General features: G+C 35.0%; 2 protein-coding genes across 2 annotated transcripts; one reads left to right on the forward strand and one right to left on the reverse strand.

Annotated features, from left to right (window-relative positions):
- Positions 1-6,373: 6,373 nt before the first annotated feature.
- LOC113236587 (NADH-cytochrome b5 reductase-like) lies at positions 6,374-7,643 on the reverse strand. The gene has a single exon (XM_026472726.1). It carries the CDS (start codon positions 7,414-7,416, stop codon positions 6,529-6,531), a length of 888 nt encoding a protein of 295 aa, XP_026328511.1. The 5' UTR covers positions 7,417-7,643; the 3' UTR covers positions 6,374-6,528.
- A 7,281-nt stretch (positions 7,644-14,924) lies between these two features.
- LOC113236777 (high mobility group protein I-like) lies at positions 14,925-16,551 on the forward strand. Its single transcript, XM_026472945.1, has 4 exons — positions 14,925-15,029; positions 15,614-15,723; positions 15,800-15,955; positions 16,034-16,551. The coding sequence occupies exons 2-4, from the start codon at positions 15,652-15,654 to the stop codon at positions 16,157-16,159; spliced, it is 354 nt and encodes a 117-aa protein (XP_026328730.1). The 5' UTR covers positions 14,925-15,029; positions 15,614-15,651; the 3' UTR covers positions 16,160-16,551.
- Positions 16,552-17,089: the final 538 nt, after the last annotated feature.

Below are 17,089 nucleotides of genomic sequence, written 5' to 3' on the forward strand. Positions count from 1 at the left end.
ACGGGTTTTTCCGTTTAAAATATCATCAGCTCCGGGAATTGCCTTGCACACTGTTTCAATTCTATATCTCCAATGCTTATAGTTTTTGTCATCCAGTTGCATTACTTGAACTTTCGATGCCTCTGCAATCCCCTTTTCCATAGTGACGTCAGGCTAGTTACAAGTTTTTGCAAGAAAAGTAAAATATTTTCTTTCCCAGAAATAAAACTTATTTACATTTACACTGTATCTTTAAATCTCTGCTACCATGTTAAAGATAAAGCGGTAGGAGATATATAGTTTAAAACAAAGAACCTTTGACGATAATAAGTGTATACTTCAATATCAATTTTTCTTACAATACAACACTGACAAAACAATAGCTGGTCGCTAAGCAACGGACTACATAGTGTTGTCCTAATAGTACGGCTGCCTCCATATCATTATGACCTCAATCCTATTGAATTGATATGGGGAATTGCAAAACATAAAATTGCCTCTGTCAATGTAGGGTCCATTGACATAAAGGTAGGGATCTAGTTCATAATTCGTTTTTCTTAATGTTATTAAGTTGAACTCATAATCAATAATATTTTTATTCCGACAGATGGCAGCTGAACAAGCATTCCAAGCGATTACTGCCGAAGATTGGAAAAATTCACGCCAACATGTTATTAAAATTGAAAAAGAGTTTGAAAGGGGTATGACTATGTATGACAACATTGAAAAATTGGTTCTTAACGTCAGAGATGAGAGCAGTAGCGAGACCACTTCAGATTCATGTGATTCAGATGAGTTTGTTGTTGCCGGAACGTCTAGCCAAGATACAATAGAGTTTTCTGGGGTGGAATATCTCGATGAAAATGTTTTGGAATCTGATTGATTTAAAATTTTATAAGTTTACGCGAATGTTGGACATCGAAGACGACCAACAGCTCATTCCGCCCCGTGACCATGAAGGAATCAGTCTTCGAAACGTCGGGAGTAAAATGAATCTAAAAAACCGCGAAATTATCCGAAAATTAGTATTTATTAAAAAAGTTTAAATTGTTATTTTGTTTTATTAGAATAAATTGTACAAACAATAAATGGTTCATTTTCCCTTTTATTCTATTTATTTTATTATAATTATTAAACCTGCTCGAATCTCCCTTAGTAACAAGGAAAAAGGTCATTTAAATTATAAAAACAAATAATTCTGTGAGGGATCATATTATGTTGCTATATAATATTATGTTATTATTATTACTGTGGATGGATCGAGTCTGATGGTAATTGAAAATTAACTCTAAGGGCGCGTTTATTTGACGCGAATATGTCGCCGCCGCGCGGCCGTGACGCGGTGACGGAGTTCACGTGTTTAGAGACCGAACTGTTATAACAAAATACGCTTTATTTATTTAGAATTTACATGTTAACACGTTCCCTGTGGAACTAGAAATCAAAAATTGACCCCTCACTGATATAATATTAGTACATTTATGGATAGAAAATTCATTTTCATAAACTCCCTTTCCATTATCTAATTTTTCCCGAGTGCCCCATATATGATACACGCACGTATGAGCTCTTTACTTGATGCCACATATATGGTGCATGCACGTACTAGTTGTTTACTTAATGCATATAATTCATGCACGTTTAGAGTCATTTTGACAGATGTTTTAGTTAAATATCTGTAGTCTATACCGTGAAAAGATAGAAAAAGTTAGTGAAAGTTTATTATAAAGTGTTACGAGTTATAAAGTTATCTAAGTGTTTGACAAAGTTTTGGTTTTATCAACATGTCATGATCATCAAATGGCAATGTCTACCGGTTTCAGGCCAATCATGAAACCTAAAATTGTATTAGATTACAATCGCGGCAAGAAGGGCATTGATATAGCTGATCAGCTCGCAAGTTACAATTCGCCCATTCGCAAAACTTGTTTTTGGTATAAAATAAATTGCGGGTGATCTGATGTCGGTAGCTGTTGTAAATGCAATTTTGATCTACAAGGACCTCCATTGAAATAATAAAATGACACTGCTGACAGGTCATGAAATAATTATCAGTCATCTCCTGGAAATTCAAGATGCTGAGCCGTTAGCTGGGCCATCAATGACATCTAACTATTCCCGCCATGAATTGACCAAAATCCCACGCCGATGTGCTACCAAAATTTCCAGAAAGCGTTGTGTTGGTTGCTACAAAATTATGACTGAACAAGGCAACACACCTACAGAAGCTCGTAAAAAGGCAAAGCAAACGGACACCGAATGTTTGATGTGTAAAAAAGCATTGTGCCTTCATTGCTACAATGCTAGCCATTAAATAATGATTTTAGTTGTGCTTACCAGACAATTTTTGTTTCTTGGGTTTTATGACATTGTTTATTTGATTATTGTTTAGTTTTTATTATCACGTGCCGTATACGCAAGTCAATAATTAGATCTTTCTAACTTGTAATAAAAAAATAATAAATATTTTTCGTGATTTATTTTGATAGTAATAATCTGGCAACATTGGTTAAAAAGTCATCCGGTACCACTTGCTTATTGTCACAATTTTTGTGGTCCATACGTGCAAGCAAATAAAGATGATCTAGCTTGCACTTGCAAATTTTGAAAAACTTTTAAATTTACAAAGGGTCGTGTCTCATATAGTCATATGTGGTGCACTCACGTGTCGTTTGGACCTCGAAATGCATCACATATGATGCATGCACAGGGAACGTGTTAAATTCAGAATTTTCAAGAAACAAAAACTTCACCACACAAGTACTGCTTGCCGACTTGGGTTCGTCCAGTTACTAAAATTATGCGAAGTTTAACTACAAAGAAACAAGTTGTTATTGCATTATTACTTATACAAATAATGCAAAGAAGAAAAAAAAGAGGTGTGATGATTTTGGGTTCATCCCATTTTGGAAATAAGAGAAGAGTTTGGAGAATTTCATACGAGGCTGGCTTAGCTTTCGTCCATTTGGCGACCGCGTGGACAACGTGCGGTTGTATTATTCCGAGAAATTTAAATGTTGTTGCCTACCAAGAAAGTTTTGGGTCGTGTGTCTGGGCGCTAAAAGCCTTTAACAATAAATAAAAATAACAATTATCTAAACATTTTTCGTCGTAGTATATCGGGTTGCCACATATTTGATCTAGGCGCCCTCATTAAATCCATACTCTTTTTTGCCAAGCTGTAATTAATAAATAAATCTAAATAAGTATTTTGTTAATGTCATTTGTCAAACTTTGTTGTACATCAATATATCATCATCACCACCATTAACATCATCATCATGATAACCATTATCATAAGCATTATTACCATTCACATCATCATCACAATCATGGTTATCATCTCTACAATCATCATCGTCATCATCCTCATCGTCATCACCACCACTATCACCATCTAATTGTTATATTTCAACTAAATAACTGTTAAAGTAACTGTTTGACTTAAAAGTAGACAAGAATGAGAGCGACAATAATGATATTTGGATACATTTTTAATTGTCAAGTGTGTAAAATATGCTGAAGGCTGGACCTTTATAAAAGTGCATGGATTTCAAACTTCCCTTTGTCTAATTGATGTACAATAAAGTTTATAAAACTATTACTTAATACTTATTTAGATAGATAGCTTTACATGAATGAGAACGATTTAGTCACTAGCGCTGAAACTGGTATTTAAGTCGATTTTTTTCTAAAACGGAGATGCACAGGTTACTTCACTGTGCACACTCCAGTCCGACAGGAGCCCCTTCTCACGTGTGCGAAGGGTGTAGGTGATGCGGTATGGTATGTTATTAGGGGACTTTTAGTTGAATTGACGCTATAATGATACGAAAAATTGAAACACATTTTGTACCTATTTCCAAAAAAACATGTTTGTTTATAATAAATTGGAAAGTCACGGTATGTCTTCGACGTGTAAGTTATTAGAGTTTATCCTCGATGGGAAAATTGCGATTTCCACGAGTGTGTAATCGTTTCTCTTCTTTTCTTAAAATTAGGTCGATGTGGAACCGGCTCCCATGAATGAGAAATTGCCCACGTTTTTAATTTTTATTTATTACTGTGACGTAGTAAAGCAGTCTTTTTATGTGTAACACAGACTAAGTAAGTAAGCAATCATATTATGATAATGCTTAGCTGAATGCTGTAATAACATAAAAGTTATTGAAAGGGACACATTTTTGGAGGTTATCTGAATACGACCCACAATAAGAATTAAAAATACAAAATCATTGTATGTACCGATCGTGTGATGGAATGACTGATACCGACAAAGGTTAAAGTACTTCAAAAATAAGTTTTTTTTAATTTTTGTTGCTACAAAAATTATGAACAAGTTTTTATGTTCAAAATTACTTTTTAAAATTATTTTTTCATGAAAATAGTACTATAATTCTTAATATTTCGGAGTCACGTACGTGTAGGTACTATGTAAAGTGATCTATCCCTTGTGAAGGTTCAGGAGGCGTCCAGTCAAGATCAGAATTATTACAATAATAATAGTAGCTGTAGCATAAGGATCAGCGGGAGTTTTAACGAAATTTTCATTATCAAATAATTGAGGGCTATTTTACCCAGATCTCTGAGAATTCTTTACCAATTCATTATTCTCGTCTAGCTGTGCAGACAGCTACTTTATCTTTCTACATACATAAGTTTTGTTTATAGTGACCCTCCATATCAACCTCTAGGTAATACGGGTAAGGCACCTGTGCGAGCAAGCTCGCACAGGGCCCATCTCAGTCAGGTCTTGGCCCCAGCTTAGCCCGTTTGCACGAACTTCATCCGGTTCTCAAAAGGCTAGTGCCTTGGGTGAGCTGCCCCGGGTACACGTACATCACCCTCTGTAAAATAGTCCCAGATAGGTACCGAAGCCGTAGGCACGCTCACTGAGTTGCGCAGTACGCAACTAACGGTTGCCACCGTTAAGCCGTTGGTGGCGGAGCCGTAGACACGCTCATTTCTCGACGCCGAAGCGTCTCTGTAGTTCCCATAAACCTATGCATCTGGAGGGATCGGAGGATGTCTAGCTTATCCTTTATTGGCTCTCCGGGCTAGTGGAAGATGCTGGTCGTAGTGTCTTGCGCTAAAGTGCAACTCACGTGACCCGCGCAACTCTTCGCCTTAGGCCCTCGTGTAGATCGCTACTAAAACGCGATAGCTGCGTGCGGGACAAACGCTCCGGCCACATGTTACCGGCAGACAAACGTGTTCATCCCTGCAGTTAACCACAAACCCCGGCGAGTCTATGTTCGGGTCCACCAGAGTCGCCCGTGAAGGCGTATCACTGGCGGAGGGCTTGGCCCGGATGCTTTTTATGCTAGACTTTTTCATATTTAAACAGAAATTTTTCTTGAATTCGTGTAAGGGTAGCGAGACTATCTAACCTCAATTCGGGGATTTCGCGGTATATTCCTTCCCAAGTTTATATATATAGATCTCGATCGATCGTGGTCTATATACTATAAGTTTTCGTTAACTTATAACATTATACTGTATCTGTACTAAAATCGAGCATAACACTGTAACTCCGAACTTACATAAAATGCTTATTAGTGAGTAGCGGTTCAAATTCAAATGCCGAAATTCAAATTAGACGACAGGTCAATTCAAGTAGCTGGAGGCAGTCGGCTATCGGTATGGATATATCACGAAAAGTCGGAGTCGTTTTGGTAGCGTTAAATTTGACAAGATTGGCATCGCTCCAATTGGAGACTGCCTATGTTATGCTTCTCAGGTATGGATATAGTTTCAGAAAATTATATAGTTTCGAAATCAGATTTCAAATATCAATATATAGTTTCGATACAATATTCAGAAATAGCTATATTACCCATCCCTAGTCTTGTCTTTTGAAGATGATGGAGTAAAATGACAGTTGATAGTGCAAAAGTGTTGCTCGCTTGCAAGCAGCTAGTGTTGTGGTCGTTAAGTATTCTATCGACTAATGTTGGGTATGTTTATTGTGATGAAATAAATGCTTATTGGTATGCAATAAAACTTGTTTCATTTGAATCATCATCAGCCCATTGTTCATCCAACTGCTGGGCATAATATTATGTTCATTTGAATTGTGATAACATTATACACATTTAGAACTATGTCCATTAGAAATACAAAGAGGTTATATATTTTAAAGTTTTTCATTTGAAATCAATGCAGATAATAAAAATTTGCCAGTTCTTATTAAAATGTATATGAACAAAAATTTTGATACTAGTAGGCTTCCTGTCAAAAAAAAAAAAAAGAATAAAGAAGGCAATTAGTAATCATTAATATGTTGTAACATTCACAATTAAGACAATTTTGGCAAAATTTCATCACTTTCACGATCTATTGATAAAACTGTCGACAACAACTTATATAAAATTTTATGAAAAGTGGCAAACACGCAAATGTTATTTTAATCAGTCTTCAAGAAATTCTATTGAATATCATATATGCCAAATCAACATTGATTGTATGTAATGTAATGTGCACTTTTTATGCATTGCAATTGAAAAAGTTAAGGATGTGGTAGTTGAAATAAAAGGGCCACACACAGTATCAAAACGTAAATATATTCTCTATTCTACATTTGCCACATAGTAACAATTGTTTATATGTATTAATAAAGTTTTCTGAACCACACACAAGGAACTGACTATTACATTGAAAAAATTCCAAGGGTTCTAAATCTTCTAAACTGAATTTGTGATGAGTTATTGGCTCTTGATACTTGTATTTTGTATGTTCCGAATAGTTGTTGATGAATATTTTATATGTGAAATTCCAATATTGTTTAAAAGCATATAATTCACTTCTAAATAATATTGTGTTTTCACTTTGTGTACAATAATATAAAAACATTTTAGTGATATCATCTTCATTGTCAAGTATATTTTTTATAATCGATATAAACGTAGCAATACCGGTACCTTGAGCGATCATTATGAGTCTATTGAACTTGTTTGGAGTTATTTCGAAGGCACCATAAGGGCCTCGCCATAATGTAATGTCACCTTCTTGTAGATCGTTTAAATAATTTGATACTAATCCATCATAATACACTTTAAGGATTATAGCAAAATCATGGTCTTTTGAACAATCTTTCTGTTTAATAGGTGTGTAAGCTTTTGTACAACACAAATCTTTTGAAATATACTTGAGAAGAAAGTGGTCTCCAGGTTTCCATCTGACTTTTTTGCCATCTACACTGATTGATTTGAATACTAATAATTTATGAGAGTCACAGACTTCAGTAGCTTGTATTAGTTGATATTTTGTATATTCAGTTTGTGATATTCCATTTTCTGAGAGGTCATCAGGTAGTTTTGTTCCAGATTCTATAAATTGTTGGTACAATTTGAGTTGCTTTTCAAAAACGTCAAATATGCAGGGATTACAACCACTGTTACAACAGTCGTCTTTACTTGGTTCCAATGGTGGTTTCATTACTGTAATGACACTCTTGTTCTATTACTGTGATGACACACTTAAGTAACTAATTAACTAAACAACAACACACAGATCGGTTTAAAATGTACACAAGCGATCCAATTTAAATCCCAATCTCACAGATAACTGTAGACAAGTAGAACCCAATCTAGTCTGCAACTTTATTATCGATTCCAATATGTTTATGGTTGCAAGACATTTTTTTTTACCCTCTATGTGCTAATCAGCCCATTATTCGTCCGACGCTGTCGGAGATAGAGATGGGTCGTCGACGCGTTTCCCGTTAACGAAACGCAACCGTCCATCGTCGACGATAAAGTAGCTCAATTTGTCGACTAGTCGATCATTCAACTTAAGTTGATTTTCGTTCGTAAGACGAGTTTAACTGAATCAACTAAAGTAGCTCTTGAGAATATGAACTATAGTTTTAGAAATTAATTAATTTCCAATGTTTAACATGAGCGAGGCTATCGACGCTTTTAACATACTGCAATAGAGTTTAATTCCGATAGATTCAAGGGCATTGCGTCACAACGGGCGCAACGTCTCTCTCTCGTTCTAGCGAATTAACTACACCGTCATCCTCTTTGTATATTGAATGCACTAATGCACTATCATAATAAATAGCATAACAGACTTATCTTACTTCATCGCACGTATTCAAACATCAACTTACACGTACAGTACAATGAAAGTTCAAAATAATTTGTCTATGTAATTCTATGTATAATTCGACTAAGTCCGCACGTCGTCTCGTGACGCAGAGCGTTGATTAACGCGTGGACTCTCCGTTTAACCGTCTACGAATTCAACTAGTTAACCGAAGAACGGTAGACAGTAGAGACGTCGATTGGACGTGAACAGTTGATTCGACTAGTTCGTCCATTCAACGCCCGCCTCTACTCGGAGACAGCTCACACTCTTTGCACTCTATCCTGCGTATGGCCCACGTATGGTAGTCACAAACTACTAATACTGGTAGTCTCGCAGGACGCATTGCAGGAAGGCTTGCAGCTGCGACTAGTAATGAGATTAACTGCTATATTCGCACAGCACGCTAAATGCTAAATTTGTATAGCGTGCTATTTAAAATGCTAACATTATAATTTTTAGCAGCTAAAGGTCTTGTGATAATGTAACGAATGGAAAGAAACGTGAAATAGTTGACGTACGCTAACTTGTTAAGTATAGCATCTATGGTCTATCTGTAGAATAGTTTACAGTTTTTTATGGTTAGTTACGACCGACTCCATTTGTTTTGTAACTATTACATAATGTGGTTGTTACAGGTTATAGACGATAAATCAATGAGCTACCCTTCATACTTTAACAATTTGCACAAAACTTTGCACACTTTATTTACAGTAAATTACACTCATAATAATTAATAATAACGCACACACTATATACTATATACAAATATTACAACGATTTATTAATTAAACAAACGCTAAACTAACTAAATAAATCCAAGTACTTAAATATAAATAATTATCACTAATATCAGGTTTCTTGCCACGGTATGACTTCTTTTTATTTTCCCGATATTTCGGAACGGTTAATATCAACCTACGTGTACGAGTATATGAAATAGTTGTGCCTAAATATTGATTTTTAAACACACCATTCTAACTAAAATTCTTATAAAAAAAGGATATTTAGTTAGAATGACAATCTTTAAACCTGTAAAATATGAAGAACAATCAAATAGTACCGATTCCATACTAATTGTATTTTTAAATATTTAGTATCGTGTGTACTTTTGCCTTTATAATACTACAAGTCCGTAGTAGTTCATGTGAATAAAATTACTAGTTTGGAGCGTTCGTTCAATGTCCGAGCCCACGACAAGACGAAACAACTAAGGAACTAAATGAACTAAATCAACTAGAAGACCTACCTAGTTCAGTTGACCGATTGAACTAACTAGGATCGCTCCCTGTGTGTCAATCGGACGTGTATTACACGTGCGATATCGTGTCTGATGGTCGGATCCGACAATATAGTGTATGATCTATGGATCCGACTATCGCATCGGATTCACTCAATACACGTCCGATAAGTGTCCGATGCTTTCGTCATACTTTTTTTTAAAACTGACTGCAGTATTGCCAATTTATGGGGAATTCCCCAAATGCAGGGAATTTCAACTCAACAACTCACTTGGGGATTTTGTTTGGACTACGCTATGTGGGTAAAATGCCCTCGCATTCTAGAATTGTATCATATTTTTGTTACTTTGATGATCACTGATAAAAACACTACTTATTTCTTTGTTTATGAACGATATTGATATTTTTTTCAACATCGCACATGCGCTGCTTATATAGGCAACGTTTATTTAGAATTATTAGCAAACCGCTTATATGTATAATATTATCCAGTAGGATTAGAAGCATTTTATCTTGTATTCTATAATTACTACTATTATCAGTCACCGACAAGAGCCTGGCTCTTAAATAGGATGATGATGATCAGTCGGTGCGTGTTGAGCGCGCGACCCTTCCTCGTGTTTTGACCGGTCCCCCGTGTGAAAAAAATACAGCTGTTGCCGAACAAAGCCGAGCAATAGGTATTTTAAAGTGCTATCCACACATCCCAGGGCCGTGCCCGGGACGTGGACGGGGCGTGCTAGTTTGTATGAACTGCGGACCAGTCCCGGTGCCGGCCTGGATACGGACATATGCGGACGAGTTCATACAAAATATACGCAACGATATTTTTTTGAGCCCCTGACAGAGCACGGTCCGTCCACGTCCTGGGTATGCGTGGATAGACCTTAATACCACAACTTGCCATTCGTCAAGCTTGTTGAGTTTATTTCTAATTATAGCATAACGTATATGTATAGATGGCCACATTCCGACTTTCTTATTTGACATATTTTTAAGCATAACAATAAAAATATAATAAATACTGAGAATGAATAAATATTATTACATGTGGGAAATATGACCTCGGCTCTCCCAAATTTATAACGTTGGTTTTTGGGGATTTTGAATAATTTGCATTGGAAACGCTCAAATCGAAGGGAAGAATCGGACGTGTATTTCGTCTCCCCTCAAAAGTATAGAGAGCGCGCCTTCAGACAATTGGACCTAATAAATGAAAAAACCCTGGAATAAATGAAAAAACTGATTTTAATATTTCAACAAAGGTTTTTATAAAAATATATATAACATGAAAAAAACACAACTTGACATGAAGAGAATTCTATGAGGTAAAAACTTAGAGGATGGAAAAAAATAAAGGTAAAAACTTAGAGGATTAAAAAAAGTAAATTTGAAAAAGAATAACTATCAATGTCACACGGGCCAGTACGTAAAAGATCTCTGACATTCCTTCTTATTCACACCTGGCTTTCCTTATACTTACTATCAAAAAACCTTGTCAGTCATGAACACTCAGTACACGCCCATTTCTCTACGGCAAAATTCATGCTTGCCCTTTAACACTGCTTTTGTTAAAGCATCAGCAACCATGCACTTGGTTTCTAAATATTTGAACTTTATAGTATCCTTTCCTGATGCTTCTCTAATAAAATGATAGCGAACATCAACACGTTTTGTCTGCTGATGTTGCACCGGATTTAGGGCTATTGCCATAGCAGATTGATTGTCTGTATGTATCGTGATAGGCAACTCCTCCTTGCCCGTGATTTCATTCAGAAATCGTGTGTACGTGCTCGGCTTCAGCTGTCGATACGTTTTTGCTTGGTGCTCTTGCGACCCATTCACTACCTACCTGCAAAGCAGTCCACCGCGCAGACAGGAGACTGCTCACACACTATCCTGCATATGGCCCACGTATGGAGTCTCGCAGGACACATTGCAGGATCGCTAGCACGCTGCGACTTCATTCATAATTCTGCATTAGGCGGCGGATGGCTAGGCAAACTACAATGCAGGATAATGAATGCAAATTATAAGAATGAAAATTATATATTGTAAACAAATAGTCGCAGCGTGCAGCCCCCCTGCAATCCTGCAATACGTATAGCGAGACTTCATACGTGGGCCATACTGTGGTGTAGGATAGTATGTGAGCGTTTCCTGTCTGCGCAGCGGTTTGTTAGTGAATGGACCGTTTAAGGCCAGCTGGTTCTCGCGAGTCGTCAAATTCGCACGTTTTTTTAAAATTTAAAATATTGTCGTTTTCATCGAAATTAAAACATGACAATGGTATACGAATATACCCATGACCAATAAATGTAAGAGAAAGGCACTCTAGGGGTCGTATTCAAGAACTTTACTCAATGCTCAAGTCAGGACTTGAGCATTGCAAAGCACTAGAAATCATACTCAAGTCCTTGCCATTAGGGTCGTATTTCCAGTGCTTGAAATCATACTCAAGTTTGCTCAAATCCTGACTTGAGCATTGAGTACAGTTCTGGAATACTACCCTTAGAGACCATATACTTTAGGTATAATTTAAAGGAAGGTAATGAAGGCGTGGATGGTAATAAAATGTATAATAATAATAATAAAGGATGGTAATGGGTTTGTATGGAACGTAATAATTATGAAAATATGACATAATGTTAACGAGTGCTTGTAGAAAGTAATAACATTTTTTGAGTGAAAAGTGAATAAATATATGAATACTAAAATTCATCATAATTTCATAATTAAATTTTAATAAATTGTAGTAAAAATTTGATTTATCTGTAGAAATAAAAATTTATTAAGAGACAGAGACTCATATAAGTAGACATCAGTCTAGTTTATTCAAAATAAAAAATGTAGGTAACATCTTAAAAACATCAAAACATGGAAATAATAAATTATAAATATAAAATTAGTAATTTAATCAAATTTCACATTGCATAATCATATCAATCAAGCCTTTGTATTCATAGTTCGTTAATTTTGTTACGGTATATTTTAATTTCTCATGCCGACAAACTGATTGTCCGTTTTTTGGTATTTTTTGGATTTTTGTATTTTTCATTCAATTCCCGCTGGAGTGTTTCATTAAACAATAATCTTTTGTACTTCCTGAACTTAATATTTTGGAATGTCTCTTACTAAGTTATTAACTTTCTTTTCTAATGTTTTTATTTTATTTTTGTAGGAAATTAATTTTCTTTACTCCTTTTCTCAAATGACTTTTTTTATTTAATTAAAGTTGGTTAATTTTATTACGTAATTTTTTTACAACTTTCATAGTCTCAGTGCATCTTACTTTTTTTTCGTTTCCACTACTCTTCTTTTTTTATAATATTTCTGTCTTCTGTCTTTTAGCCTTTACACAATAAAACACCATACAAATACGATTTAAATGTTCGTAAACGTGAGTCAGTCTCAGTAGCGATTAACTTTAGTAATATTACAAATTTAGAATAAGATCATTGTGTAATTGAATTATTTTTTTTGAATATTTTAATAAAGACGATTAAAATTCAATTCTTATAATATTTACGACTGTTTTCGTGACATCTTTATTCTCTCTGAGCTCTTGTAGTCATAATTTTTATGCTCTGAATTATTATTTTTTTCTTATAAATGCTGTATTATTCTTTATTTTCATGTACTTAACTTTCTTACGTAGTCGATCTTTTGCTTTATTTGTTTTGTTCGTCCTTGCCACTCTCTGGACCTGCAAAATCATCGAAATCTTGTTAAATGACTGCCAAAAATACAGAATTTATTAAAACCGTCTAATATTAATATAATCCTTACACCCGCAAAAGTTAACAAATGTTTTAGCAAGTTTTTAAGCGAGCAAAGTTGATGCCACACTGAGTTAATTATTAATTTAGCCAAACATTGGAAAGGTCTTTTGTTTGCCATATTTAAATAGATTTCCACGTTTTAGAGATACCCTAAGTGTAATTTGTGATCACCATTAATTAATTTGCTATCTTTTAGTAAACTGAACAACGTAAACCTAGTAACGTAAACGAAAAAGAAAAATGTTAACGTAAAATATCTTAATCGGCAAGTTCTTTTACGTTTGCATATAGTCATGTTTGTGAAAAATGTGTGGTTAGGTAAAAACTGCAACCTTAATTTCACTTCAAAATAATCATTACCTTCCAAATGAGATCAATACCATCCAGCAAATAAATCGGAAGGAATGGCAGGCAATGAGGTGGAAACAAATGAGATATGGACGGTTTTCAATGATTTATGCAAACACCCCATGCAACTTAAGTCTAAAAATTATATCAAGGATAGACTTTCAGTACATAATTGAATTCAGCATTAAATAATAAAATAAACCTTTATACTTACCGCAAAAAAATGGAAGGTGATGAAGAGAGACCTGTTATAAACCACTTTTCGTCCAAGTAAACTATAAATTTCTCCTTCGCAATGTCAAATAGCCCACCTGTGACAAGATTTGACGGCACACTGAATAGGTGGGGAACGGGTTGGCGACATGTATCACTGTGCTCAAGGGCGAAGTTTGACAAAATCACAACTTCCATAATTTCGGAAGGAAATGATGGTTTTCGCTGGACAAAAATCTAATTTATATTCTTTCTATTATCCAACGAGTTGAAAAATTAATAGGCTTAAAGAAATAATCATTTATTAGTAACTTTGTCGGGTCGTCATATAAAATTCGGGGGTATTCCTTTTAGAAGGTGCGTAAACACAGGGAGAGTAATGAGACTTGGCATCGTTTCTTAACCCCTCGGAATTATTATAGGACGTAGACCTTGGCCGTAAAAGACTCCCCAAGTCATTTCCTGTGTATGTCCTTCTCTCATTTAAAGTTTTTAAAAATTTACTACATTTCTACCGATTTGCTGCCTGGATGCCGATTTGAACGATTCGCGAGAATCGCCGCTGCTGTTATGTATTCATCTCACACAACATCAACTTCTGTTACTAGTTATATGATGCTAACGCTATATTATCTAGTATTAGTATACTGTACCATCTACTATTGACCGAGATAAAATTGTCCCAACGCATTATTAACTTTTCAATTTGCTTACAACTTCTTGTTGGAACAATTCGCAAAAAGAACACAAAATCGCGCTCCACAAGTATCTCTTAATTCGGAAGTAGCGCTTCAATATGTCTTCTTTTCTTGCGTACCTAGGTATATCCGCAGAGTCCTTAACGATTTTAGCTCTAAATAGCAGTAACTGAAATTGGATCGTGTGTCACTAGCGTTGTAGTCGTTGTATTATGAAGAACTTAAAGGAAGAAGTATGTAATGATTGACGAATGACGAATGAATGAATATTATTATTATTATTTGACAATGGCAATGAACTTTTGGGTCGCAATGCGCCTGCGTGTGTGCGAATTGCGAAAACCATAGACAAGAACTGGTTACTCGGAAAATGCAAACATGAAGTTTTAAGCGCGATTTTTAAAATGACATTTTTAACACATTTTCACTGTAGTGAACTTTTACCTTGGTAACAAATTATGTATTATCAAGTTTTATTGTAAAAAAAATTTAAAGGTGGACAGTTTTTTATAAATAAATTACATATTTACACGGAAATTATGAGTCTAAAAATAAGTTCTAAATGATTGAGTGGCGCCCTCTACACAGACGCCAGCCAAACAACCGGTTCGCTACTCTCCCGGCCCGCCATAACATTCTTTTTGACCACTGCGATAACGTTCGCTGTAAACAATTCTGTGAGTATTTTAATTTAATTTTCTGCTAGAATTAAATATTTTTTAATAATTATGCAAAATTTCTTCACGAAGTAATGCTACAAAAACAAAACATTAATGTAAATTCGCTTTGCATTGTCAATATCCAATTTAGCTACCTAATCCAAGCAGACTCCATTATATAGGCTTGGGCTCATGAAATTACTAAATTGTTGTAGCGTCAGCGTCTATTGTATGTATTCTTTATATACTTACTATTTCTGGCTAAATTGGTCAGTTTTTGTATGTTGCAAATTTCAGTACATTCCGTACTATAGTACGGAAATTAATTATGTTCGGCGGCTTGGCGTCATTTATGTGGTTATTGACATTTCATTTGTTTTACCTACATTGTTAACGATTTACGGTCGTTAATAGCGTTTGTTGAGTTTTACTTATTCGTAAGCTTATTGTCTCGCATTCTTATGTATTTTTTATAATTTTTTGGTGCAACATAATTAATTATTATATTGTACTTCCATAGAAATTATGTTCTCCATTTGCAACCGAAAGCGGCGTGCATTAAATCAATTATTTCGATATACATGTATTGTGTTTTCTTACAGGTTTACTTGTGTAGCTGTACAGATTTAATTTGAGAGAAATGTCTGATGATGGTTCAACAGTGGTTGAGAAGAAGGGACGCGGTAGACCAAAATCCAATGGAACACAATCTGTTAGTATCCAAAAGTTTGTGTTGAACGCATTTTTTTTCGATTTTTATATACTGAGCTTGTTAAATTTTCCATCAGGAACCCAAAGGAGATTCCAAGAAAAGGGGTCGACCACCAGCAGCTACCAAGGCTAAGGAATCTGCAAAGTCCTCTGATGACGAACAGGCGCCGATAGCGAAAAGGGGAAGAGGCAGACCCAAAGGCTCCAAGAAAAGGGCTGCACCTAAAACCAAGGTTTGTTTTTATTTAAATTGGTACAATTTGTCCTTTTGTTATGGCTGTTAAGTTTTTAATAATTTGTCTATTATTCAGGGTGGATCTGGTGAAGGGCGCGGCCGTGGGCGACCGCGTAAGGAAGCTGCCCCCCCGAAAAAGGATGCTGCTTCCACTGAGGAGGAGCAGGACGAGGATGAGGAGGAGGAAGGCTCTGACCAGTAAAATGTCTTTATTTGTTGACATGCAACACTCTCACTTTAGTGTAATTTGATTGTCACGATAACTCTTGTACGTTTGTCTTCATACATTATAGTTTTTTGTACATGTTTACATTAGACTTTTACGAATAAGAAACGCTTCTGATAATTAATTACATATGGGGTTATCTTGACAGTACAAAGAAAAATATTCTCAACTGAGACCATGGGTCCACCCAAATTTTAATCATGTGAGGAAAAACTTATAATGTATCACATTATTATCTCCTGATAATGAACAATCCGCCTTATGTTCAAAATTTATGAACTTTGCATTTTATTAATGAATAGACATGAATAAACATTGGGTAGACTAAGTTCTCCCTAGAATCGTACAACTTTTAAGATTATAATTTGTAAGATCCCTTTTTTGTAGATTTATTCTATTCTTATACCTAGGCATTTTGTATTTGTAATCTCCTGATTTATGTATGACTACTATGGATAAAGATAAATCGATACATACCTACGATTTTGTAGAATTACTAAGTATTATTTTCTATAATAAATATTTTTCATTTTGATTTTGGTTTTTTTTCCTTGCCAAGTTTTTGCTTTTTGTTTAGTTTATAAGTCCTTTTTAATTTTTAGTTTATACTTTGAATATGCCATGTTATTGGAGTAATGTGTGTTTGTCAATCAAGTTTGAGTACTTAGCTGTTAATTAAAAATCCATTCATAGTATGTAATAGTGTAGTAGTGCCATTTGTATTGATCTGGAGCAGACTGAAATTACAATATTTCTGCCATTACTGTGTGTATGTGCGTGAATGTACAATTTTAGAACAAAATACAAATAAATTATGAAAAAAAAGATGTTTTATTAAATGGGAATAGCCTTCATATACTCTATAAATGATAATATGAGCTACTCTATATAATAAGATCAATGATC

The sequence above is a fragment of the Hyposmocoma kahamanoa genome, unplaced genomic scaffold (genome assembly GCF_003589595.1).
Source record: "Hyposmocoma kahamanoa isolate Upper Pololo Valley unplaced genomic scaffold, ASM358959v1 92, whole genome shotgun sequence".
In the NCBI taxonomy this organism is placed as follows: domain Eukaryota; kingdom Metazoa; phylum Arthropoda; class Insecta; order Lepidoptera; family Cosmopterigidae; genus Hyposmocoma; species Hyposmocoma kahamanoa.